This window comes from Ahaetulla prasina, chromosome 8, assembly GCF_028640845.1.
Source record: "Ahaetulla prasina isolate Xishuangbanna chromosome 8, ASM2864084v1, whole genome shotgun sequence".
Classification (NCBI taxonomy): Eukaryota; Metazoa; Chordata; class Lepidosauria; order Squamata; family Colubridae; genus Ahaetulla; species Ahaetulla prasina.
In genome coordinates, this window is record NC_080546.1 from 57,791,778 (window position 1) to 57,819,062 (window position 27,285).

A 27,285-nucleotide genomic window follows, 5' to 3' on the forward strand; every position below is an offset into this window, starting at 1 on the left:
ATCACGATAATGTTTATAATTCTTAAATGAATGAGGAGTAGGAGATACACGTAGTCCTCGACTGAAGGCCACAATTGAGCCCAAAATTTCTGTTGCTAAACGAGGCAGTTATTGATTGAATTTTGTCTCATTTTACAACCTCATTGTGCATTAGGATCATGTGATTATAAATAGGTCTCTGTCTTAGTTCATACCATATCCATATACCACATTCTGCTGTCCAGAAAGTATATTTCAGGGACACAGCAAAGTTATATACAAAGTTTGTACAAAAGAAGTCACATATGTGGATAGGGTACTGTAAAACATGGGACCAGGATAATGTTCTTTCACCTGTGGTTAAAATCCTGAAAGGATGTTCAAGTCCCACAGCCCCATTTGATATTGTTTTGGAATGAACAGCAACAGCAATAGAGACCTAATTAGACTAGACAGATAGTCTAGTCTTGTAGTAATGGTTATAAATAATTTCCACATGGCAACCATTTTGTCAAATCACTTCCAAATGTTGTCAAGAAAATTTCAGGTACTTGTGCTGAAAGTCATCAGAAATCAAGAATGTAAAAAGGCACATCCATGCATGTGGGGAGAGAGGGTGGGGGGACAGAGAGACATAAAACTTATACTAAACTGTAATCAGACTTAATAATTATTAGTATTAATAATAACTATTTATTATTTCTCTCCTGAGTAGTTATAAAAATGCATATACAGACACGCACATTTAGGTTTGTGGTTATGTAGATGTGATTGTGTGTGTAAAATTGAAATATTGCTATTCCAAGTTAAATTAATGAACTATATATATATATTTCATGAAAAATGAAGAATGTAACTATTTACAACACGTTAGCATTGTACTCTGAATAATAGATTGCTGATTCTCAATACCTTTGAGCTAGGAAATCAGATTTAAATTAAGGCCATCTGAATTTATTTGTTTTCTGCTACTATGATATTGTTAGACGACTTAGATGAGGTAATAGAAGGAGAATTTACCAAATTTGTGGATGATACTAACCTGGCAGGAATATCAGGGCTGTCAAACTCGTGTTGTCATGGTGGTGTCACGTGACATATTGGGACTTTTCCCCCCTTTGCTAAATTGGGTGTGGGCATGGCCAATGTGTGATGCATCTGGCCCCTGGCCACGAAATTAACAACCCTGCCCTAGATGATAGGCTCAAGATCCAGATGGATCTTGACACCCTTGAACACTGGGCCCTATTTAACAAAGTGAAATTCAGTGTAGAAAAAAGTAAAGTCTTGCACTAGGCAAGAAAAACCAAAAGTACTCATATAGATTGGGTGAAACCAGGTTTAATAGCAGTAACTGTGAGAGGGATCTTGGAGTCTTAGTGGACAACCAATTGAATATGAGCCGACAGTGTGCAGCAGCAGCCAAAAAAACCAGTGCAATCCTAAATTCCATTACAATCAAGATCAAGTGAGGTACTAATATTGTTTTATAAAGCCTTAGTAAGACCACACCTAGAATACTCAATTCAGTTTTGGTCACCACACTATAAAAAAGAAGTTGAGACTCTAGAAAAAGTGCAGAAAAGAGCAACCAAGATGATTAGGGGACTGTAGGCTAAATCATACGATGAACGGTTGCAGATATTTTGCATGGCATGTCTAGTGAAGACAAGGACCAGGGGAGACATGATAGCAGTGTTCCAATATTTATGGAGCTATCACAGAGAGGAGGGGATCAAGCTATTTTCCAAAGCACCTGAATGCCAGACAAGGAATAATGGATGCAAATTAAGGATAAATTTTCTGAGAGTGAGAACAGTCAACCAATGGAACAGCTTGCATTCAGAGGTTGTGAGAGTGTCATCACTGGAAGCTTTCAAGAAGAGACTGGACTGCCATCTGTCAGAAATGGTGCAGGGTCTCCTGTTTGAGTGGGGGGTTGGACTAGACTGTTGTCCCACAAAGACAATTTCATTTTTAAAAGATATTCATTTTCAGGTTAATTATTTCCAGTGCTGACAGTTGACTTATATAGGTCTGCTCCTCCCAATACATACTTCCTTTTGCTTGCTTATTATTGCTATTGTTATTTATTATGACAAATTATAATTGCATCAGAAGGATTATCCAATCCATCCAAAATGATTGATGAGAGAGTATTATACTGTTTGATGACTAACTACAAAGAGTTCTTCCATGTCTATTGTTAAGAACAAACTGGCCCAGAAATAGTCATTATGCTACTAGCTCAGGAATGTCAGCAGAGGGAATAAAAAGTATGATAGATTAAATAATTAATTCCTAGAATAATATACAAAATGTGATACATTGAATCTCTGACACTTTCAAAATAACTTCCTCAATACATGCTTGGTTTTAGCTGCATGTCCACCTGTTGATATATTTTTTTTTATGTGTGATCTCCCAATCATGAAACCATTCAGTTTTGACTGAAACAAAAATTATACCATAAAAGTGATAATAGTCTTCAAGACTATTTTAGTTGCTTATCACAAGGAACTATTGCTTTAAATGAAAGAATAACATGTGGTAACAGATAGTGTGGGGACATGGGGGAAATTGATAAAAAGCTTGAAACTTCTACATGATAGCTACAAGTGCCTTGGCAGTTTGAAAGGTGTAGCTAACTGGCAGTTATAAAAAATGCCTCTGGCATCTATTAAGCAATCAAAGAACACTCAGAATCACATATATATTAAAAAGAAATATATATTACAAAATTGGAAGGAGATCAAAAAAAAGATTCCGCATAGAATAAGAAATAATATTAAACGGGTCACATAAGAGGAAAGAAGCATTGGAAAACCGTTCTTAAAATTATTCAAGATGCACAGTGAAACATTATTTTAAAAAACAGCTATAAGAATGAAATATACTTGATAATTCATTTGTATTTTCTATATCAGATTTCAGTGATTAGAGGAACATATATTGGACTAGAGTACATGAAAATTGAAAATGGTGGAAGTGGAGGGGCTATTATTAATACCGCATCATTAGCAGGTAAAAATATACTTTATACCTTATTTTTAAGGGCATGAGTTAAAATTTAATTCCCAAACACAATGTAAAATCTACATCCAAACCATTGCAATCATCTACAGCAGCATTAAAACCTGCAATAATTAAGATTTGGAGGGCCCCCTTTCTTTTCTGATGCTTTTTCTAATATAGTTTAAGTAGACTGGTAAGTTCCATAACCATCCATTATGCATTTAGCTGGCCTTTATTTGTGAAATTATCAAAGGTGGAAAACGGGCATTGGTCTTACCTGATATGCTCCTTCTCAGGGTTTGGGGAAGATCATCCAGATACGGGTAATACTCTGCTTCATACTTGGAGACCGAGTTAATTTTCTTTGGCCCGAAATGAGGAACCGGTTATCCATAGGTATCGCCGGAATCAACAGTCACTCGGTGCTGCAACCGTTTCCGGAACGAGGTGTGTGTGTAAAACTACCTGAAGTCTGTACGGTGGGAAGACACTGAACAGAAGGCGAAGCTCTTCTGCCGTGCCAAAGACGAACCGTATCCCTTTCCGACTTAGGAAGCCATGCCAAAGCTGGAAAGGAAACCATGGGCCTGTGAGGCCAAATTCGAAAGCCCTGTTACCTGTGTACCAGACAGCCCTCTAAGGGCGGAATGTTTGAAAACACCCCAAAGGGAACTGCACCTCCCAGGATCCAGATGTACAGGTGGGCAGTACAAGCCCTATACCACGAATGGATCAGGCATCCCGTGGGCTCTTGGCGATGGAGTGAGGCACTAATAGCCAATTAGCAGGAGTAGAATCTCATGAAAGCGTCGCCACGACTGCCTCCCCTTGCATAGCCCCTAGAAGTTGTGACATGCCGTGGGGCATGTAAGGTTAGTTTGGTTACTTTAATATAATTTAGATGTTCTTGGTAAGTAAGGTTTTGTTTGTTTCATCATACACCAGAACAGTGGAGCCCAAGTAGACCAGGGTGATGCAGGGGTCAAAGGAAAACTGTTATCAGGATCCAGACACCTCCTAGGGAATGGGACAATGGAGATTGAAAGGACCATCCTGGGACTGTGGAAGTTCTGAGGCCCAAGGGCTCTACAAGAGTTAAAGCCCTCTGGACATGTCGAGACATGGGATGACCATCTGTGATGGCGATGTCTAACCAGCCAATTAAGTCGAGAGCCAGCCTTGGAAGGCATGGTCCAGGCCCTAGGGTCACAGCTGTATTAACCCGGGAAACCACCACACCACCCCCGCGGAGGTGGGATTAGAATGACTGGTAAGCCCTACAGCTGGTCAATATGGGAATGTCATTGTACCCCCGAAAAGTGGGCCACTAGAGACCCCAAGGGAATGGAAACCAAGACCCTCTGTCAAGTCTAGCAAGGGTAAGGCCACGGAACCACAGTATGTACATCCTAGGTAGTCACATTGGCTCCTAAATTACAAGACCAGAACAAATACCTTGTGCTAGTATATAATTGTTAGATGATTCCAATAGCAGTGTAACCTAAGTCAGTCTTTAAGGTTATGTTCTGACTTGACTACGGAATCAAAGCTATGTTACTCCCCATAGCAACTGGGCGGGGAAGGTAAAGGACCGAAGCCTGGATTGTTCACAATTGAAGAACCTCATTTCTACTGTTTCAATGTAAAATGATGAAGTGAACTCATTGGGAGCTGCAGAGGAAAGGATTAAAGCTGACAAGGTAGAAACCAAAAGTTTCCAGGTTATAAACCTAGTCACGTCTCTGTCGCAGGTGAGATCAGCCAAACCACCCATGTTGATCTGTTCTCAGTGACCTGTCCTGCACACATTAAAGTGAAGGAGTAGGGTGGATGACCTTGTCCCCGACACTGTGGACAACTAGGGAGCTGCCAGGACACCAATAACCTGCCAGTGCCTGAAGTGTTATTCATAGAAGGGCACTGGGACCTCTAAACTAAACTGGAGAGAGTAGAGGCACACTCCAACCCCTGGAATTTAGGGACCCTGAATAGGGTGACTAATTGTGCCGTATACGGTCCCAAACCACTGGAACCACCTCCCCCATCAGGCAAGTGGTGCAAGCATTTGCCGAATGCCATGGCAGCATATAAGCCTAGTACTAACTGAAAGACTGAGGCCCCTTGGTTCCGACGAATCTACCACATTAAGGGACAGATCAATTTCAACATCGGTCTGCCAAGAGGAAGGACAGGCTTGCCAGGCAATTAATCTGTGCAGCCATGAAGGTTAACACCAGGATGTCAAGTACCTTCTCCTCAGAGGCGGAGAATTCCTCCTGTCAAGGGCTGCCAGGCCAACTATCACTTACCCCCCTTTCCAGCAAGAGCCGGCCGTGGGATTATCGGAGAGTAATGGTCCTTCCCGGATATACAATGGAAATGGGCCTAATGCAAGCAGTATCGATGCCAGACAAGCAGCCATATAGAACGACTGAATATATCATGGGGCAAGGCAGCCATACACTGATAAAAAAGACCAGTAGGTCAGGAACTCTCCATCATATGGATACGTCGCCCGTAGAAGGCGGATCTGGCCAGGGAATGGAAGGGTAATACCAGGAGTAGAACCTCTGCCATGAGGCTAAACAATAAGGCCGAGGGGCATGTATAACTAGCTCACCTGTGCGTGACAGTGCGAGTGGCTGGATGGACCCTGTGGTCCAGAGGAACATGGCCTTACCTGCCCCTGTGATGTAATTGCGGTTGAGCCCTTCTTTCGTGGAGTGTGTCCTCTGTTATCATGCCAGACTGACTGGAGTCACCACTGGTGTGGTCTGCTACTACAAAACTAAAATGTAGTTAAAAGGTCATGCGATGGCCAATGGCCCACCACACACAGTGATTGAAAGGGCTCTTGTATATCTGCCAGGATGGCTGGTTTAGTGTCTAGGCCAGAGGAAGTCAGGCCCTATAGAGACTAGATCTGTATATGACAACAACGACTGACTCGAGAGGTCAAATGGTCCTGATCCACATTGTTCTTAACAGTAAATGGACCTGGGAGGTCATCTAGTCAAACCCCCAGCCCAGGCAGGAGACCTGTACCAGGTATTCAACCACCAAACAGGCGTTCCGTCCAATTGACAAGCTCAATGTCCAGCCTATGAGTTAAATAGTTAGGCCGTCCATAAACTGTCCAGTAACTGATCTGATCCATCGAGCCAACCCATAAATAAGTGAGGGTATAATGTCATAAGGCAGCTACAGACCAGGCGTTGCGTTTCCCTGAAAGGAGGCCCTCATTTTGGCTGGGCAGGTGCGCACAAAGTGTGACCTCCTATAGAAGTCAGGTTCCTGATGTGAGACCCGATAACTGCTTTGCAGCCTAAGGGAACATAATGTCCCCCATAATTTAATGAAGGTCTGCTGCCGAAATTCAGATGCGATAAAGGCCAGGTGTCCACAGGTAAAATACCCTGCACGATAAGGAAAACCAAACGCCATGGATGGGAGAGTGCTCTTAGAACTATCCCTGATCACCATGTCAGGTCCATCTATCAGTCTTTTTTTAAAATTTATTTATTTATTTATTTATTATTTTTATTGAATTCTATGCAAATGTCCCTTGTATTCTTCGGCAACCCATGCTCGAGGTCAATACCAACTTGGCTGGAGGCAGAAACACTGCTTGAGATCACTAGGGCTCTAAGTATGCCGGGCAGAATGCCCACAGGAAGTTATGACCTCAAGGAGGTAGCTGTTCTGTTTCCCTCCCCCCAATACTCCCAGCAAAGAGTCAGTCAGAGGCCTTCTTTTCTCCTTTTATTTACATAGATATATGTCCTGGCCACGTCTACCCACGGGCCTGCCAAGTTTCTGGAGATAACGAGGAAATTATAGATAAGGCCAGAATTACTCACGAATATATTCTTCCCTCCATTGAGACAGTTTGCCCGCGCCAATTCATTGCTTTGTCCAAGACAAAAAACCAGGAAGTCCCGCCTCCTATTTATAGTCTCTGCAGATGTCACTGCATGACAATTATGACTTGGCTTTCCCCCAACACTGCTTCTGCTGCGCACGCCAGTCACGCCTGCGCAGCCTTGCATCACTCCAAAAGTGTTCTTGGGGCGTTGCCAAATCAGAAGAAGGCTCCAGGGAATCAGGTCTTGCCGGCCCCTCCTCCTCCCTTTGAATGGGTGCCAGGGAGGGAAAGGGCTCAAGAGAAGCAGGGCTTGCCAGGTCTTCTCCCTCACTTTCTGAATCATCCGAGTCCAGGAGTCCGGGTCCAGGAACCTGGGTCACAACAGTAGCTAAAGGAAATTGAATCTGCCGCTATTAGCGATCGCTGCCCTGTTAATGGCTGGATTTAATAAGCAGGTATGGAATAGGCGCTAATGTCTAAAAAGTTCCCAAAGAGTGGGAATGTGCCATAATAACCGTCAAAATGACGTGTAGAACTGGCCCCATATCTGACGAGGTGTTGCATACGTCACCGTTAAGAAAAAGGGCGACAATATTCCCACCGTTTTCCTGTCTTGGAGGGAAATTCGGTTTAAATCCAACCATCCCGCTTCTGCCATACCTGACAAATTGGTTGAAGGAAGCTCCCCTGCAACGCTGTAACAGTGATGGCTAAATAACTCAAATTAGCCCAATAAGCTCCACGGTGATGTTGCCCTGTGGAAAGCACCACCTGAAATGAGACTGGCTCAAGGGGCTCCCCTACCATTGCCGAAATGGCGTTGGCGCTGTGGATCCATCCCCACTTTTAATAGGCAGATCGGCTCTAAAAGCTCTCCTACCACTTCTGTTGGAGCGGTGAAGTCAGCCTGTGAAGTGCTTAGGGACTCACTCAAGGGGGCCTTTCAGCCTCGGCTGTCAAATTTTTGTGACTCCAAAGACATTTGTCCTTGTCCTTGTCGAAGGGGAGCTCAGCGATTAAGGCTGCAATGGCACGTTAGCGCAGTAACTTCCTGTAACACTTGGAAGATCACAGCCCTCCTAAACAAACGATCCAGTCACTTTTGCGATACGTCCCGGGCTCATTACCTGTATGGTTGGGCAGACTGGCTCATGAGAGCACTCCTGCCATGGCTGCTAAATCGCTGAGCGTCGACACCACTGAGGTGGCAGAAATAGGCAGACCGGCTTGAATAGAGCGCTCCTGCCGCGGCCATGCAGTAGCTGATCGGCGACGCCACTGAGGTGGTGGAATAGGCAGACCGCCTCGAATAGAGCGCTCCTGCCATGGCCATTAAATCGCCAAGCATCGACGCCACTGAAGTGGCAGAATTAGGCAGACTGGCTCAAATAGAGCACTCCTGCCATGGCTAAAAAGGTTGAACTCTCCCCTGCTCATGAAGCTGAAAGGAAGGTCCTCCGTCGTGGCTGCAGGGAGCCGAGTGCTGTTGTCACTTCTGTCAGTGGAAAGGGGCGGTCTGGCTCTCAAAGAGCACTCCTGCAGTGGCGGTAATGGCGCCATTCTCCTCAACCACTATCTACTGTAATTCAGTGGATTACAGTGCAGACTGGCTCGCTGTGAGCACTCCTGCCGTGGCTCTTAAATGCACTCACACGCTTGCCGTCATCAGTATGCCTGGATGATACCAGCAGGGACTGAATCCCACTCTGCCTTCGCAGAGTATGCCAGGGGTAGCCCATTAAAGGACAAGCCCCCTCTGCTAAGCGCAGGATCGGCAGGGACCTCGGCTGATTTTAAGCCGGTAGGGAGTAGTACAGTGACTGGTAACCTCTAATATCGCTTTCTGCAATCTTCAAGCCTCGCTCGGTAAAATATTTCCATTAAGTTGATTGAAGTAGCTGAGCCTCATTTTTCTCAGTCTCACTTGTTGGAAGACCAAGTCGAACTGGGGAGGACCCGGGCAGAGTAGGCATGGCCAAAGAAAATTAACTCGGTCTCCAAGTAGTGAAGCAGAATATTACCCGTATCTGGATGATCTTCCCCGACACAATGGAGAAACAATATTATTTGGTCTACACACCCAGAATTTCAGACTGTGTGACTTTGCATTTATTGATTTGATTTGATTTGATTTGATTTGATTTGATTTGATTTGATTTGATTTGATTTGATTTGATTTGATTTGATTTGATTTGATTTGATTTGAATTGATCTGATTTGATTTGATTTGTGTGTTGCTCATCTCATCTATAGGCAGCTCTGGGAAACTTAAAAACATTAAAAAATAATAAGCATTAAAATGTTAAAACAATAAGTAATAATAATGATAATTTATAGTTGAAAGATGGGGAGGGGAAGAGAGCACCAAATACACTGGAAGAGATGGGAGGCTTTTCTTAACCCAATAGGCACTTCCAGAGTGTTGCACCCCTGTTGGGGCCTTAGACCAATTGGTAGAATCAGATCTTCAGACCCTCACGTAGATGGGTAGTTCTCACTTTGGGGGGAGAGGGATGTATACTGTTCCAAAGGGCAGGAGGCTTGGCAGAAAAAGCTTTTCTCTTGGATCCCACCGGCTAAAATGCCCTGACCAACACCCTCAGCATGCATTTTCTGCCAGCATGGTAGGGTGAACCAATCTCATTGAAGTGAAATGATTCCTCTGATGGCGTATATCTTGTTCTCTTATCTTCTCCCGCAGCAGTTAATATTAACGTTTTCTTGCTCTTGGCCAAGCATCTCTTTCTGATTTATTAGTCCTTCGTTGTTTCTCTGAATCTTGACTTTGGTTAGAGCTTACTTGTGCATATCCAAAGATAATCATTATGGAAAATATGCTTGTAAAGAAGAAGTTACAGCATTAATTATGAGATTAAAGATATGAAACAGTAGAACATTTCAAAGCATTAAAAGATTTTAGTGGGGAAATATAGTTTTCTGATTACTAGGTTTATGCAGAGCTTCAAAGGAAAAAATATTGATTTATAAGGCTTTAAGAGAAGCATTCTTTTGAAACTGCTTTTAAAGCAATTTCCCCCTCTATGTTTAACAATAAATTCCAATCAAAAACCTTTATAATATTTAAGCCAGTAAACACTACAATAAAAATATATAAACCTATAATTAACAAAACTAGAAAGTAGACATAAGATGCAATAAAATACATAAAATAAAATAAAATGAACAATAATAAAGTGACAATCACCAACATTTGTACTAAACTTCATTCATAAACTGAAATGATAGCACAAAATCAGGCAAAAGTGGGAAATATATGTCAGGGTCCTGTTGGACAGAAGCAGTGAAAGTTAAGCCTTGTGTTCTCTACCAGGATAGTTCTTCAAAATGAGATCTATATGTTCCCCTGTAGAAAGAGTCACAAAGGAACATGAGGCTGAGGGATTCCTACAGTCATCTCCAATGGGCATAATCGCTGCTGAAAAGGAATGTGGAATTCTGGAGGGTAGTGCATACAACCTGGACAAGGTGAAAGCCCAACAAAATTTCAGAATTAAAATTGAGGAGAGATAATATGATTATGCTGCTTCACTTGGCCTGTCTAGTGTAGCCTACTCAAAAAAGTTACAACAATCAAAGGAAGAAGCTGTATTTTTGCATGACTACTGTCTAGAAACTGATAATCAAAGATTAAAGCACATTTAAAAGCACATTATTATGGCAATTTTTGTTTCTTTGCTTTCACTATTGGAACTGCTAGTTAATAATTAACTAGGCAATGCAGAGGACTTTATCAAAATTAATCAAAGCTGCCTCAAACAAATCTAATGAACTTTTGCCATCTGCACTTCCTTCCATTAAATTTGTAAATTTTAAATCTGTATTACTTTTAACATTGAAATTGCTGAACAGTTCCCTCCTGTGTGAAGTTATCTAGAGCCTAAGAAAGGTCTCATCTAACGTTTCTCTTAAGGTTATACCATTAATAATTTAAAAAACATAGGGGAAAAATGAAATAGCTAAATCCAATTTTTTTAATGGAGACACGGGTATCCTAGTCCTAAACCCTTTGAGGTGCATGGAATCTCTGAAAATGCTGAGTATGTTCAGGTGATTTGCGGTTCAGATTATCCATCTGAAGTACATAAAATATATTGTCAATCAGTGAGTTAAAATATATACTGTACATCAGAAATTAACTTATTCCAGTGGTGGGATTCAAGTAATTTAACAACCGGTTCTGTGCCCTAATAATTTCTTCCAACAACCAGTTTGCTAAACGGCTCAGAAAGTTAACAACCGGTTCTCCCGAGGTGGTGCGAACCACTGACTTATTCATAATAATAATTTCCCTCCCCCACCTGTAAGTATTAGGTAGAAACTGTTTACAAATGTAGCTAAAATTTGTAAATCAAGTTTATATTTGCACTGGACTTTTGGAATTAATGCATAAGATGTAACAGTTTCTAGAACACTACAACTTCTATGTAAATATAGATCCACAAGAGACCCCTAATTTTTCTGTTGATAAATTGTTCCTTGTGCTTTGTAGCTTATAGCTTTAGCAGAAACATGTTTTTACCATTTGGTTGAGCCATTTTAATGCTGGACAAAAGGTCCCTAGTGAGCTCTCTTCTAGCAATCACTTTAATTACAAATGCCCATGTTGAATAGAATATAACAAATTAAACTATAACCTGTTGATCCCATGATAACCTGTAGATTATGATTCTCAGGCATAATTAACTGTCTGCTGTTTAATTTTATATGGTTGTAGGACACTCCAGGTTTTCTTACACAGCATGAGAATGTAAATATGACCTAAATATGAACACTTTCTGTTATATAATATAGACTGCTGTTCTAAACAAAACTGTAACAAAACTAAAAGTCAGCAACTTCTCATGAATATTATAGGCTATATGGATCTCTTATTTTGGCTTCCATTTGTCATTGAATAATGTTTTTCAGTGTTAATTAAAATAAAGAGGACTTGTTGGATCTTCCCTTAAAGTTTACGTAATAATAGTTTCTCCATTTCATATATTAGTGGTACGCTCCATCGAGTTGCCCCATCTCTAGCACGAATTAAGGTTCATAAATGGGGCATAAATGAAATATAATAGTAGCATAGTATAGTATAGTATGGTATGGTATAGTATGGTACGGTACAGTACGGTATAGTACGGTACGGTATGGTATATATATAGTATATTATATATAGTATATTGTATAGTATATATAGTATATAGTATATATAGTATAGTATGTAGCAACACAGCCAACCAATCAGCTTGCAACCGCTAGGCCATCATTTCAAAAAAAACACCCCCACCAGTATTTATAGAGAAACAGCAGTTAAAACCACACTTTGCTCACATAAGAACAAAGCCAAAAACTCCAGCCTGAAGATGATGAGTGAGACCTCATCGAAACGTTGCCTAAATACTTTCAACCTTACACGGGAAAAGACCCGAACATACCAAAACCTGCATACATACATACATACATACGTATATATATTTGTAGGTTTTCACAGGTATAAGTATATAGGACTTGGCGTATTCGGGTCTTTTTCCGTCTAAGGTTGAGAGTATCTTGGCGATGTTTCGACGAGGTCTCACTCGTCATCTTCAGGCTGGTGCTTACGGCTTCGTTCTTTGCTTACACGGGAAAAGACCCAAATACGCCAAGACCTACATTTTATGTGTGTGTGTGTGTGTGTGTGTGTGTACGCACCAATGCATATCTATATAGGTTCATATAATAAAAATAATGTAAAATTAAACATCAAAAATTTTCTACAGTTTTCCATATCCAAATTATAAAATCTCATAGCTGCCTAATTGTTATATATGCTTTGTTTCATAAATTTATAATCTTTTAGTGATAGTGACAGCAGAATATACAGTTTAATAAAAGAATACTATTATAAAGAGCTTTCATTTTTATCCAAATTATGCACAAATTTCCATTTGAGTGATGAGATTTCCTGACATTCACATAGACTGTAATGGTAATGTGAAACACCTCAGGAGATGGGTTGTAAGACATGCTGGATATGGAACAGTCAGATAAGAGACAGCAATAACCCACAGCTGCAAAATGGGCAGGAAAATGTGATCAGAAGGGACTCTTCCTGTAAACGAGCCAGTGAGAAACTTGTAGTTTCCAATTTGCAAGATTCTATTAATGTACAGTAGCTTTACAATGAAGTACAATTAGCTTACTTGGTTATGTTTCCTGTGTGGTCTTCCTGACGTACAGTTAGAAACCTGCAAACTAATATCCATACACCTGCAATAAATTCTGTTGAGGTCAATGGTATTATTTTGAGTATACATTAATACGATTCTGCATTAGGATATGAAGTGCAAAGAGGGCTGAAAAACCTTATTTTTTATCATTATGTTTCCTGACTTTTGAATGAGGTATTATTTAAAACTTGAGAATGTGTGACCATTAAACATTATTATTTGCAGTTTAAGTAAACAAGGGAAGTTATACTATGAAAGGAAAACTGTACATAAATACAAAAAAACTAATAATACCAGCCACAGAGAAGTGAACAGGATATGGTTTAGTCAAGCAATTATAGATGAAAATAACAATCAAGTCAAGCAAAATAAATGGCCTGAAAAAGGACTAGAATTATTTTTCCCAATTCTCCTTTCTTCAAAGATAACTTTTTAAGATGATTCACTGTTCACTAGCCATTTCCAAATGTGTGTCTTCTAGGGTAAAGACTTACAGAAAGTAAAATCCAGAAACTTCAGGGAAGTCAAACTTGAATAATCTATTTCTGCTTAATATTTCTGCTACCAAATACCATCACTTTTGTTCTTCCCTAGTTAATACCCTGAGTTTCTGTACTTGAGTGGTTTGACATTCTGATCAGCATTGTTTTTAAACTTTAAGTTCCCCTCAAAAATAAACTTATAACCAGCATACATCAAAGTCATGAATCTATAACTATTAAATAGTAGAGAACAGAAATAGCATATAGTTTATTTAGGAAAAAACAGAATGCTATCTATAAATAGTCTCATAGAAGTCTTTTATTTTTTTAAAAAGAGACTGATGGCCAGTTATCACTTTGTTGATATTTTGGAGTGGATTACTAATGAAAACTTCACAAGGTAGCCACAAATGTTTGTATACCTTTCCTATAACCTATCTACCAACTGAGTAAACTATTTATTGTATCAAAGAAATGTTCTTTTAGGACAGGGGTCTCCAAACTTGGCAACTTTAAGTCTTGTGGTCTTCAACTCCCAGAATTCCTCAGCCACAAGTGCTGAAGTTGAAGTCTACCAGTCTTAAAGCTGTCAAGTTTAGAGACCTCTGTTTTAGGACGAACATTCTGTTGCAATGATGTAAGTATTAAATAATGGTCAATTGTACTATGATTTTTCTGAAACCCTTTTTGCTATTAAGTAATATAATAATAATAATAATAATAATAATAATAATAATAATAATAATAATAATAATAATAATAATATTTTTATTTTAATTTAATATAAATTAAAATAACTTCTGATCATAAAGTTTGGAGAAAATATTCAGAAATATTGATAATCAATAAAACGTATTTAAACATTGGAAAATAATAACCCTTTTTCTAGTCAGATAAATAGATTTTATTGCTCAGGTTTTTGCCAAAAGCTTTAAAAGAAAAGAAAACTATTATTGGGTGCTGAGCCTGAAGGCTCTGTAAGACTTCATTCTTTGTTTTCCTTCAGAGTAAGTCTAGAATTAGCTACTTGCTCCCTGATTCCAGTATTGTGGGCATCTTGGATTGTTTTAAGGAGAGGATATACTGTTAGACAACCCTGAGAGAAATTACAGATTAATGAGATTATTAAGAAGCATCAGATCTAGAATGAAAGTTGAACATTTGGAATAAACGTACTGGATTATGACATCAGTTTCCAGAATAACCTGTCACTTTTGTTTCATTTTATGAAGAGTCTAGGTTCTCTCTGTTGCTTAATATAATAAGATTTCCTTGAACTCAACAGGTTTTAATTATATTGACAATGAATTATGAGCAAACTTAACCTGAGTCCTGAAATTCCTCAGACCCTTGCATTTTTGTTAAACCTTCCTTTCTTTATGTAAATCTTTTTGATTTTGCCATTGTGAAAAGATGGACAATAGTAAAGCTAGCATAGCATAGCGTAGCGTAGTATAGCATAGCATAGCATAGAAAATTTAGCTTAAGCATATTTCCTATTAAGGCCAAAGTCCCATTTTTTTTTATTTTTTTTGTTTACATTTATACCCCGCCCTTCTCCGAAGACTCAGGGCGGCTTACAGTGTATAGGGCAATAGTCTTTGAGATAATGTTCAGAGTAGGGCCTTCCATATTGTAATATAATGTGCTGCAGAGCAAGTACAATTAGAAAAAGGGGAAAAGGTCACCAAAAAAAAATGTATTGCATGAAAGAAAATGTATCGTTAGAATGACAGGTATGATGGAATATATATATAGAAATAAGGAATAATGGACAAAAAGATAAGTATAATTAAAGAAAACGAGAGGGGAAAATGTAAATAATAGAGGATTACTGATACGAAGCTGATATAAAGAAGGCGTGTATGTTTTATGTTTAAATCCTCTAAAATAAAAAAAGTATTTTTTTAAAAAAAGGAAAAGGTATAAAGTGATAGCTCTCTTCTATATTGCATGTGTCAAAGAGGGAGATCTGAGAAAGAGAAAAATGACAATATTCCTCATTATATCCAATGCATATATTACAAACCCATCATTAGAAATAAAAATTTTACTCTAATTTTGTTTAATTAATGAAAAGTTGGTCTTATTATAATTTGAAACAGTTTTTATTTTATTTTCAATGAACCAATGATTTTCTATTTAATGATGGACAGGGGGAATATATCAACAGGATCAAAGCTTATAAAGTGCATTTTATTTATTTATTTATTTATTTATTTATTTATTTATTTATTTATTTATTTATCAAACACAACAGTATATATAAGTATAAGCATGAAATAACCATACGAATTGGATACAATCAAAGGGAACATTAGGACAGGAACGGTAAGCACGCTGGTGCTCTTATGCACGCCCCTTACAGACCTCTTAGGAATGGGGAGAGGTTTTGTACAGATGTAGCTGGGATCAGACTAATTCAGGACATATTTTACAAGGAAAAGCAGGAAGCTCTTATCTAACATCTATTGATTTAAAATTGTCCATACTTCTAGATCAAGGCAGCAAAACATGCTTCCCAGCTGTGTAAATTTACATTGTGGATTGCTATGGTGGGGAAAATCTACATAGAGAGGAAGTATTTTCTTTTTCATTACTTCACCTATTCTATTTCTTTCTACTTCTGTGATTTCACATCCTACAAAGTTAACATTAATGTGATTGCTTTTATATTGTAATATTATTCTTCTACTCATTGACATGTTAGGGCTGTTTTTTACAAATTAATCAGTTAAAGTTATATATCTTTATTTATTTATTTATTTATTTATTTATTATTCATATTTATATACCGCCCTATCTCCCGAAGGACTCAGGGCGGTTCACAGGCATATAAAACACTTATATACAATTTAAAATAAACATTAAAAAACTTATTCTAATGCCCAAATTATTAAAACTAGAAATATAAATATTAAGACCAATTTAAAACCCCTATAAAATTTAAAATCTATGCCAGTCCTGCACAGATGAATAAGTGTGTCTTGAGCTCGCGACGGAAGGTCCGGAGGTCCGGAAGTTGACGGAGTCCTGGGGGGAGTTCGTTCCAGAGGGTGGGAGCCCCCACAGAAGGCCCTTCCTGGGCGTCGCCAGGCGACACTGTCTAGCTGACGGCACCCTGAGAGTCCCTCTCTGTGAGGCGCACGGGTCGGTGAGAGGTATCCGGTAGCAGTAGGCGGTCCCGTAAATAACCCGGCCCTATGCCATGGGCGCTTTGAAGGTGGTTACCAAAACCTTGAAGCGCACCGGAAGGCCACAGGTAGCCAGTGCAGCCTGCGCGGGATTGGTGTCATCACAGGAGCCACGAGGGCTCCCTCTATAACCAGCGCAGCCGCATTCTGAACTAACTGCAGCCTCCGGATGCCCTTCAAGGGGAGCCCCATGTAGAGAGCGTTGCAGTAATCCAGGCGAGACGTCACGAGGGCGTGAGTGACCATGCATAGGGCATCCCGGTCTAGAAAGGGGCGCAACTGGCGCACCAGGCGAACCTGGTAAAAAGCTCTCCTGGAGACGGCCGTCAAGTGATCTTCAAAAGACAGCCGTTCATCCAGGAGGACGCCCAGGTTGTGCACCCCTTCCATCGGGGCCAATGACTCGCCCCCAACAGTCAGCTGAGGACTCAGCTGACTGTACCGAGATGCCGGCATCCACAGCCACTCTGTCTTGGAGGGATTGAGCTTGAGCCTGTTTCTCCCCATCCAGACCCGTACGGCCTCCAAGCACCAGGACAACACTTCGATAGCTTCGTTGGGGTGGCCCGGTGTGGAAAAGTACAGCTGGGTGTCATCAGCGTACAGCTGGTACCACACACCGAAGCCACTGATGATCTCACCCAGCGGCTTCATATAGATGTTGAACAGAAGGGGCGAGAGGATCGACCCCTGCGGCACCCCACAAGTGAGGTGCCTCGGAGCCGACCTCTGCCCCCCTGTCAACACCGTCTGCGACCGATCGGAGAGATATCTATAGACAATTATCTATAGACAATTTGCAGAAAACACTGTCATGTGTATATCTAAAGTATCTATAAATGAATTTTTGGAAAAATAATTATTGTGAAATAAAAGTACAATCATAGCATTAGAGCTACGTTTCTCCTCTACTTCTTTTCACATGAATGATACATTTTTGAAATGTTCTTCATAATTGCTTTTTTGAGTGGTAGTCAAAATGGCTGTAGAGTTTAAGATTCAGATTCAGTGTCCAAAAGGCACTGGTAAAGATCCGTCTATTTTAAAATATTGCAAACAATTATCACTTTCATGTTCCAACACATTTTTGAGATCGAATTCAAAGAATGCTAGCTTTAATAAAAACGAACCATTTTTAAATCCTTTCTTTTAACGCCTAACTATTGTTGATTCATGGAATAATATAAAGAAACCATGTAGTTTTACAGTTTTCTTCATTTTTTTCCAAATAGTTACATTAAAGTTCTTTTTAAATTTCTGATTTTCTTTTTACCACTGAAGGGCTATGGCCGGTTGCATACCAACCAGTGTATTCTGCTTCAAAGCATGGAGTAATTGGATTTACACGTTCAGTGGCTGTGAGTATAACTAGTGGAAAAAAAGGTCTTGCTCTCTTCTTGATAAACCCCATATTTCCATTTCCTTCACAAATACACACACACACAATCACACACACACACACACACACACACACACACACAATTCAGATTTGGTTAATTGAAGATTTACTGAGGTTCTCATTAAAATAAAATCAATGTTAAGAAAAGCTTTTCCTTTAGCAGGAACATAACTCACAAATGATAGTTTTGTGTGTGTACATGACAGCATATAAATAAAAAATAAAGTGCAAAAACATAAAGAACAGTAGAATTCCACCAAATGTAGGATTATAGTATGTCAACAATCAGTGCTGGTGCAATAGTCCATTGCAAATAGGTAAAAAGAGATAACTGTAACAGTGTTTATTTTGCTAGGCTAAACATTTACAAGTACAATTACTGTAGCTATGAAATAAAGAGACGTGTATTGTTTAGAAGAAAGATTGTGAAAGTACTGAACAAAATATTAAAGGACATCCAGCTGACAACAAAGGTCATGGTTTCCTGGTTGTAATATGTGGTTGTGAAAGATGGATCCTTAGAAAGAATGAAAAAAGAAAAGCTGATGCCTTGGATCACAAAGAAAACAAATCTTCAGTATGTGATGATTAGACTGCTTACTGGAATAATGAAGCTAAGTTTTACCTATTTTATATGCATACAGTAAAGGTAAAGTGAATGCTCAATGGAAATTGCATTACATTCACATTATGCTTGTAAAAATAGAAGGCAATTGGGAAAAGGCCACAAAAGTCTATGTGGTTCTATATAATCATTGATGACAGAAATATGAGCTTAGAAACAGTTACTGATAGAAACTCCTGGAGAGATGAAGTCCTTTAGATCAAAAGAATCAGGAGTGACTAAAACACTACATGGTAACAGCACAAAAATATAAATGATAAAAAATATTATGTTATTTGGTTGAATGAAACTGTATTTGTAAATTCAGTAGACAATATAAATTTAGGAACTGTTTTGTATTTTATATAAGATTATTTATTCTTCTGATATTTCCTACTGTGCTCAGCATAGTTTCCTACATGTTTGTTTAATGTTCCTTTGAATTAAAGATGCCAGAGACAGAATCTGATTTTTTTTCTATATAAAGAATGTTTTCTTACCATATCTCAATAATAGTACATAATGTAGTTTCCTGTTTTGCAGCTGGCTGCTACAGCAAAAAATTATGGTGTACGAATAAATGCTATCTGTCCTGGTTTTGTCAACACACCAATTCTTCACACCGCTTTCCAGGAAGAATATATGGGTTTATATTATTCATTCAAAGAAGAAATCAAAGATAAAATGGAGTTCTATGGCATTTTGGAGTGAGTAAAAATTATGCAGTTCTACTTAATGTCTGTAGTTCAGTGAAAATTATATACTTCCGTAGTGCTGTCAAGAAAACTATGTGGACATGTCCATCTGGTTTCAGGCTACCTACATTGATTCAAAGGAAATTTTTATTTTATACTTCTGCTTGACTGTCTCAAAGTAATTACATGCATGACAGGGTTTTTTTAAAGCAACTAAATCAGCACCTGGGATAATATAGAATATAGATCAGAGCTTAACAAAAGGGCTTTGCATTCACCTGCCAGTTATTAAATCATAGTCCATAAGATCTGAACCAAGCATATATATTTTGTTTGTTTATTTAGTTTAGTATTTTGTGTGAGCTCAACTGTTGTATTTTCTACACTAGCTTTTTCTTGGAATGTCCTTGGTTCAAATGGTGTTTTTCACTTTTTCAGATACTTCATTTGAAAGTATCATGGTTTTAAAAAGAATAAGAAGAAATTAATAGATATATGGAATTTAAACTTGGAATACATCTTTAAATTGAAGATTAGATTAAGTGATTGCAACTTCAGACGCTCATACATAACAGGTTATATATATGGGAGGTATAGCTTTGACAAATCCTTAAAAATAATATACTTAGCATCACCCTTACAGTTCCTTCAATAGCTATAATAGTCCAAGGAGCAAACAATACATATTAAGCAATGTAAGATTGTTTATCACAAGGTTACTTTATATAACAAGCTTGTAGTTTGCAAGTTTAGCTAAAGTTAGGAAATCCACAAAGCATATCACTATTAAAGTCCACAAAGCATATTATAAAAACATGTTCAGATGGAAAAAGTTGAAAGCCTAAAATAGTCACAAGTTTTCTGGTGTATCCAATATCATCTAGTCTCTACAACACCTTCAATAGGATTTTATTTATTTATTTATTATTTTATTTATTATTTAAATTTTTATACCGCCCTTCTCCCGAAGGACTCAGGGCGGTTCACAGCCAATTAAAATACACAATGATACAATAAATACAATTAAAATACAGTTAAAAAACTTATTGAATTGGCCAAGATTAAAATTTAGAATAAAAACCCATTAAAAAACCCATAAATTTAAAACTAACCCAGTCCAGCGCAGATGAATAAGTGAGTTTTAAGCTCGCGACGAAAGGTTCGGAGGTCCGGAAGTTGACGGAGTCCTGGGGGGAGTTCGTTCCAGAGGGCGGGAGCCCCCACAGAGAAGGCCCTTCCCCTGGGCGTCGCCAGGCGACACTGGCGCGCCGGCGGCACCCTGAGGAGTCCCTCCCTGGTAGAGCGCACGGGTCGGTGAGAGGTATCCGGTAGCAGCAGGCGGTCCCGTAAATAGCCCGGCCCTATGCCATGGGCGCTTTGAAGGCGTTCACCAACACCTTGAAGCGCACCGGAAGGCCACAGGTAGCCAGTGCAGCCTGCGCAGGATAGGTGTCACCGGGAGCCACGAGGGCTCCCTCTATCACCCGCGCAGCTGCATTCTGGACTAACTGAAGCCTCCGGATGCCCCTCAAGGGAGCCCCATGTAGAGAGCATTGCAGTAATCCAGGCGAGGCGTCACAAGGGCGTGAGTGACTGTGCACAAGGCATCCCGGTCTAGAAAGGCGCAACTGGCGCACCAGGCGAACCTGGTGGAAAGCTCTCCTGGAGGCGGCCGTCAGGTGGTCCTCAAAAGACAGCCGCTCATCCAGGAGAACGCCTTGCGCACCCTCTCCATCGGGGCCAATGACTCGCTCCCAACAGTCAGCCGTGGACTCAGCTGACTGTACCGGGATGCCGGCATCCACAGCCACTCCGTCTTGGAGGGATTGAGCTTGAGCCTGTTTCTCCCCATCCAGACCCGTCGGCTTCCAAACACCGGGACAGCACCGATAGCTTCATTGGGGTGGCCCGTGTGAAAAGTACAGCTGGGTGTCATCAGCGTACAGCTGGTACCTCACACGAAGCCACTGATGATCTCACCCAGCGGCTTCATATAGATGTTGAACAGAAGGCGAGAGAATCGACCCTGCGGCACCCACAAGTGAGGCGCCGCGGGGCCGACCTCTGCCCCTGTCAACACCGTCTGCGACCGGTCGGAGAGATAGGAGGAGAACCACCGATAAACGGTGCCTCCCACTCCCAATCCTCCAACCGCGCAGCAGGATACCATGGTCGATGGTATCGAAAGCCGCTGAGAGGTCTAATAGGACCAGGGCAGAGGAACAACCCCTATCCCTGGCCCTCCAGAGATCATCCACCAACGCGACCAAAGCCGTCTCAGTGCTGTAACCGGGCCGGAAGCCGGACTGGAGCAGGTCTAGATAGACAGTTTCCTCCAGGTGCAGGGGAAACTGATATGCCACCATATTTCTACAACCTTCGCCAAGCGGGTTGAGACCGGACGATAATTACCTAAAACAGCCGGGTCCAGGGAAGGCTTGAGGAGGGGCCTCACCACCGCCTCTTTCAAGGCGGCCGGAAAGACTCCCTCCAACAAGGAAGCGCTCGTAATAGCCTGGAGCCAGCCTCGTGTCACCTCCTGAGTGGCCAGCACCAGCCAGGAGGGGCACGGGTCCAGTAAACACGTGGTGGCATTCAATCTACCCAGCAACCTGTCCATGTCCTCGGGAGCCACAGGGTCAAATTCATCCCAGACAATATCACCAAGACCGCCCTCAGCCGTCCCGTCCGAATCGCCACAATTCTGGTCCAGACCGTCTCGAAGCTGAACGATTTTATCGTATAGATAACCGTTAAACTCCTCAGCACGTCCCTGCAACGGGTCATCCCGCTCCCCCTGGTGAAGGAGGGAGCGGGTCACCCGAAACAGGGCAGCTGGGCGGTTATCTGCCGACGCAATGAGGGAGGAGGCGTAGCAACGCCTCGCTTCCCTCAATGCCACTAGGTAGGTCCTAGTATAGGATCTAACTAGTGTCCGATCAGCCTCTGAACGGCTGGACCTCCAAGAACTCTCTAGGCGTCTTCTCCGGCGTTTCATCCCCTCAGCTCCTCGGAGAACCAAGGGCGGTTGGGATCTGCGCGGGTCAGAGCCGCAGAGGTAGTCCTTGACTTACAACCAAAATTGAGTGCAACATTGTTTATCACAAGGTTACTTTATATAACAAGCTTGTAGTTTGCAAGTTTAGCTAAAGTTAGGAAATCCACAAAGCATATCACTATTAAAGTCCACAAAGCATATTATAAAAACATGTTCAGATGGAAAAAGTTGAAAGCCTAAAATAGTCACAAGTTTTCTGGTGTATCCAATATCATCTAGTCTCTACAACACCTTCAATAGGATTTTATTTATTTATTTATTATTTTATTTATTATTTAAATTTTTATACGCCCTTCTCCCGAAGGACTCAGGGCGGTTCACAGCCAATTAAAATACACAATGATACAATAAATACAATTAAAATACAGTTAAAAAACTTATTGAATTGGCCAAGATTAAAATTTAGAATAAAAACCCATTAAAAAACCCATAAATTTAAAACTAACCCAGTCCAGCGCAGATGAATAAGTGAGTTTTAAGCTCGCGACGAAAGGTTCGGAGGTCCGGAAGTTGACGGAGTCCTGGGGGGAGTTCGTTCCAGAGGGCGGGAGCCCCCCCCGAGAAGGCCCTTCCCCTGGGCGTCGCCAGGCGGCACTGTCGCGGCCGCGGCACCCTGAGGAGTCCCTCTCTGTGAGAGCGCACGGGTCGGTGAGAGGTATCCGGTAGCAGCAGGCGGTCCCGTAAATAGCCGGCCCTATGCCATGGGCGCTTTGAAGGCGTTCACCAACACCTTGAAGCGCACCGGAAGGCCACAGGTAGCCAGTGCAGCCTGCGCAGGATAGGTGTCACGGGAGCCACGAGGGCTCCCTCTATCACCAGCGCGGCTGCATTCTGGACTAACTGAAGCCTCCGGATGCCCCTCAAGGGAGCCCCATGTAGAGAGCATTGCAGTAATCCAGGCGAGGCGTCACAAGGCGTGGTGACTGTGCACAAGGCATCCCGGTCTAGAAAGGCGCAACTGGCGCACCAGGCGAACCTGGTGGAAAGCTCTCCTGGAGGCGGCCGTCAGGTGGTCCTCAAAGACAGCCGTTCATCAGGAGGCAGCCCAAGTTGCGCACCCTCTCCATCGGGGCCAATGACTCGCTCCCAACAGTCAGCCGTGGACTCAGCTGACTGTACCGGGATGCCGGCATCCACAGCCACTCCGTCTTGGAGGATTGAGCTTGAGCCTGTTTCTCCCCATCCAGACCCGTCGGCTTCCAAACACCGGGACAGCACTTGATAGCTTCATTGGGGTGGCCGGTGTGGAAAAGTACAGCTGGGTGTCATCAGCGTACAGCTGGTACCTCACACGAAGCCACTGATGATCTCACCCAGCGGCTTCATATAGATGTTGAACAGAAGGCGAGAGAATCGGCCCTGCGGCACCCACAAGTGAGGCGCGCGGTGACCTCTGCCCCCCGTCAACACCGTCTGCGACGGTCGGAGAGATAGAAGGAGACCCACCGATAAGCGGTGCCTCCCACTCCCAATCCCTCCAACCGGCGCAGCAGGATACCATGGTCGATGGTATCGAAAGCCGCTGAGAGGTCTAATAGGACCAGCGCAGAGGAACAACCCCTATCCCTGGCCCTCCAGAGATCATCCACCAACGCGACCAAAGGCGTCTCAGTGCTGTAACGGGCGGAAGCCGGACTGGAGCAGGTCTAGATAGACAGTTTCCTCCAGGTGCAGAAACTGATATGCCACCATACTCTCTACAACCTTCGCCATGAGCGGGTTGGAGACGACGATAATTACCTAAAACAGCGGGTCAGGAAGGCTTCTTGAGGAGGGCCTCACCACCGCCTCTTTCAAGGCGGCGGAAGACTCCCTCCAACAAGGAAGCGCTCGTAATAGCCTGGAGCCAGCCTCGTGTCACCTCCTGAGTGGCCAGCACCAGCCAGGAGGGCAGGTCCAATAAACACGTGGTGGCATTCAATCTACCCAGCAACCTGTCCATGTCCTCGGAGCCACAGGGTCAAACTCATCCCAGACAATATCACCAAGACCGCCCTCAGCCGTCCCGTCCGAATCGCCACAATTCTGGTCCAGACCGTCTCGAAGCTGAACGATTTTATCGTATAGATAACCGTTAAACTCCTCAGCACGTCCCTGCAACGGGTCATCCCGCTCCCCCTGGTGAAGGAGGGAGCGGGTCACCCGAAACAGGGCAGCTGGGCGGTTATCTGCCGACGCAATGAGGGAGGAGGCGTAGCAACGCCTCGCTTCCCTCAATGCCACTAGGTAGGTCCTAGTATAGGATCTAACTAGTGTCCGATCAGCCTCTGAACGGCTGGACCTCCAAGAACTCTCTAGGCGTCTTCTCCGGCGTTTCATCCCCCTCAGCTCCTCGGAGAACCAAGGAGCCGGTTGGGATCTGCGCCGGGTCAGAGGCCGCAGAGGTAGTCCTTGACTTACAACCAAAATTGAGTGCAACATTTCTGTTGCTAAGCAAGACGTTTGTGAAGTGAGTTTTGCCCCATTTTACGACTTTTGTTGCCACAGTTGTTAAATGAATCACTGCAGTTGTTAAATTAGTAGCACAGTTGCTAAGTGAATCTGGCTTCCCCATTGATTTTGCTTGTCAGAAGGTTGCAAAAGGGGATCATGTGACCCAGGGCAATGCAACCATCATAAATATGAACCAGTTACCAAACTTCCAATTTTTGATCACATAGATCATGGGATGCTGCAATGGTTGTTAAGTGTGAAAAATGGACATTATTCACATTTCCAGTGCTGTTGTAACTTTGAATGGTCACTAAATAAATGGTTGTAAGTTGAGGACTGATTACCTGTAATAGTTTCAGATGAATGAGTGAGATATGTATAAGCTTAATAAAAGCTTAAGACTTTTATTTCAACTGTTGCAAGATCCCAGAGACAAATATCAGAATATTTTATCCAGTGTTAAAAGTACTATATGATTTGTTATATAAAGATCCCAGAGACAAATATCAGAATATTTTATCCAGTGTTAAAAGTACTATATGATTTGTCATATAAAATATCTGCTTTTTTATCATTATGATAGGAAAATGAATAAAAATCTTAGATCACACCATTATTTAACTGACTGGTCCTCAAGTATATTTATCCTTGCAAAGACAGAAATTTGTTTCTTTTCCCTTTTAATAGTTTAGGAAATATGAAATGATTTCTAATATTTATAGTCAGCCTTATCTAATTTGTGTCATATGAATTTATTTGTAGCCCATCACTAATTGCTGAAGGACTGATAAAAATCCTAGAAGATGATTCATTAAATGGAGAAATTATGAAGATTACAAAGCAAGGAATTAATTTTCATGAATATTGTACAACGCCATAGAAAATAAGCCTTACTATTTTTTCCTGGAATAGTTCATAATATTTCCTTCCCTAAACTCAGAAATACTAAACCGTTAGAAGAAAATCTTGATAATGTTAATACTTCATTTCAATAGAAAACTTCTGCCAGTACGTGAAGGATTTTTGATATAAGAAATTACTTATATTTTCATTAATTAATATTTCAAATGCTGTAAAAATATACTATATAATTTTAATTATGAAAAGTATAGTTATAAATGTGATGTTAAGTAAGCGATGGCTTAAGTAATTTAGAGTTTTTATAGATTTAAGGTAAGAGAAGTAACATTATACGCTGTGTTATTCATAAATGAATCCAAGCAACATGACAGAATTTCAGGATCTGATTTACATAGTATAAGATTGCATATTTAAGATTTCATTCAAATTAAATAATTTTATCTTTGTAATGAATTTTGCCAAGTCTTTTTTCACCACTTCTACAGACCTATTTAACAGTATATACCCATGATGATGAACCTATGGCACGCATGCCACATGTGCCACACGGACCCATATTGGTGGGCATGCAAGCTCAGCTCCAGCTGATTTTTGGGCCTTCTGGGCCCACCAGAAATAGGGAAACAGGCTGTTTCCTGCCTCCGGAGGGCGTGGGGAGGTGGGGAAGGCCCGTTTTTTCTTCTCCCAAGGCTCCAGAGCTTCTCTAGGAGCCTGGGGAGGGCACCCCACCCCCCGGAGGCCCTTTGGAGGCCGGAAATAGCCCGTTTGCTGACTTCCAGTTCCACCAAATGATAAAGACAAAATGATAAAGACTAATGATGAAACCGTTAAAGCCAATCTGTTTAGCACATTATTTGGCTCAGTCTTTGTAAATAGCAAAAACACATACCCAATATTTCCCAGTCGTACTATAAACAATTACAATTACTACAATGATCTAATACATATCAATTTACAAGAAGACAACATTGAAAATGCACTACACAGTCTAAAACCATCTCTATCTATTGGACCTGATGGACTATGTGCCTACTTCTTAAAAAAGGTTTCCACTGCAATAGTAAAACCTCTAAGCATAATTTTTGAAAAATCTTTCAGTACCAGCTCCCTGCCCAACCAATAGTCACAAGCCAAAGTCATCCCTATCTTCAAAAAGGGAGACTCCAGCCTAGTTGAAAATTACAGACCAATCTATGCTGCATCACTTGCAAAGTCATGGAATCAATCATTAACCCTCCACCTAGAAACAAACAACTCACTCTCCAACAAACAATTTGATTTTAGAAAAAAATATATCCTATAATCTACAACTACAACACTGGAAAAACATATGGACTACATATCTCGATCAGGGCAAACCAATAGATGCAATTTACATAGACTTCTGTAAAGCCTTTGATTCAGTAGTACACAACAAACTACTTCTAAAACTAAAATCCTATGGCATTTCTGGACTCCTACATAAATGGATAGCTGCCTTCCTGT

General features: G+C 41.2%; 1 protein-coding gene across 2 annotated transcripts in view; it reads left to right on the forward strand.

Moving 5' to 3' along the window:
- The window catches only part of HPGD (15-hydroxyprostaglandin dehydrogenase), a 42,050-nt gene extending 15,818 nt beyond the window's left edge, over positions 1-26,232 (forward strand). For both annotated transcript variants that reach the window (XM_058192471.1, XM_058192472.1), the window contains exons 4-7: positions 2,907-3,003; positions 18,032-18,108; positions 19,297-19,460; positions 25,702-26,232. In XM_058192471.1, the coding sequence (XP_058048454.1) occupies positions 2,907-3,003; positions 18,032-18,108; positions 19,297-19,460; positions 25,702-25,819 (456 nt within the window). In that variant the 3' untranslated portion in view covers positions 25,820-26,232. The remainder of the gene's footprint in view (positions 1-2,906; positions 3,004-18,031; positions 18,109-19,296; positions 19,461-25,701) is intronic.
- Positions 26,233-27,285: the final 1,053 nt, after the last annotated feature.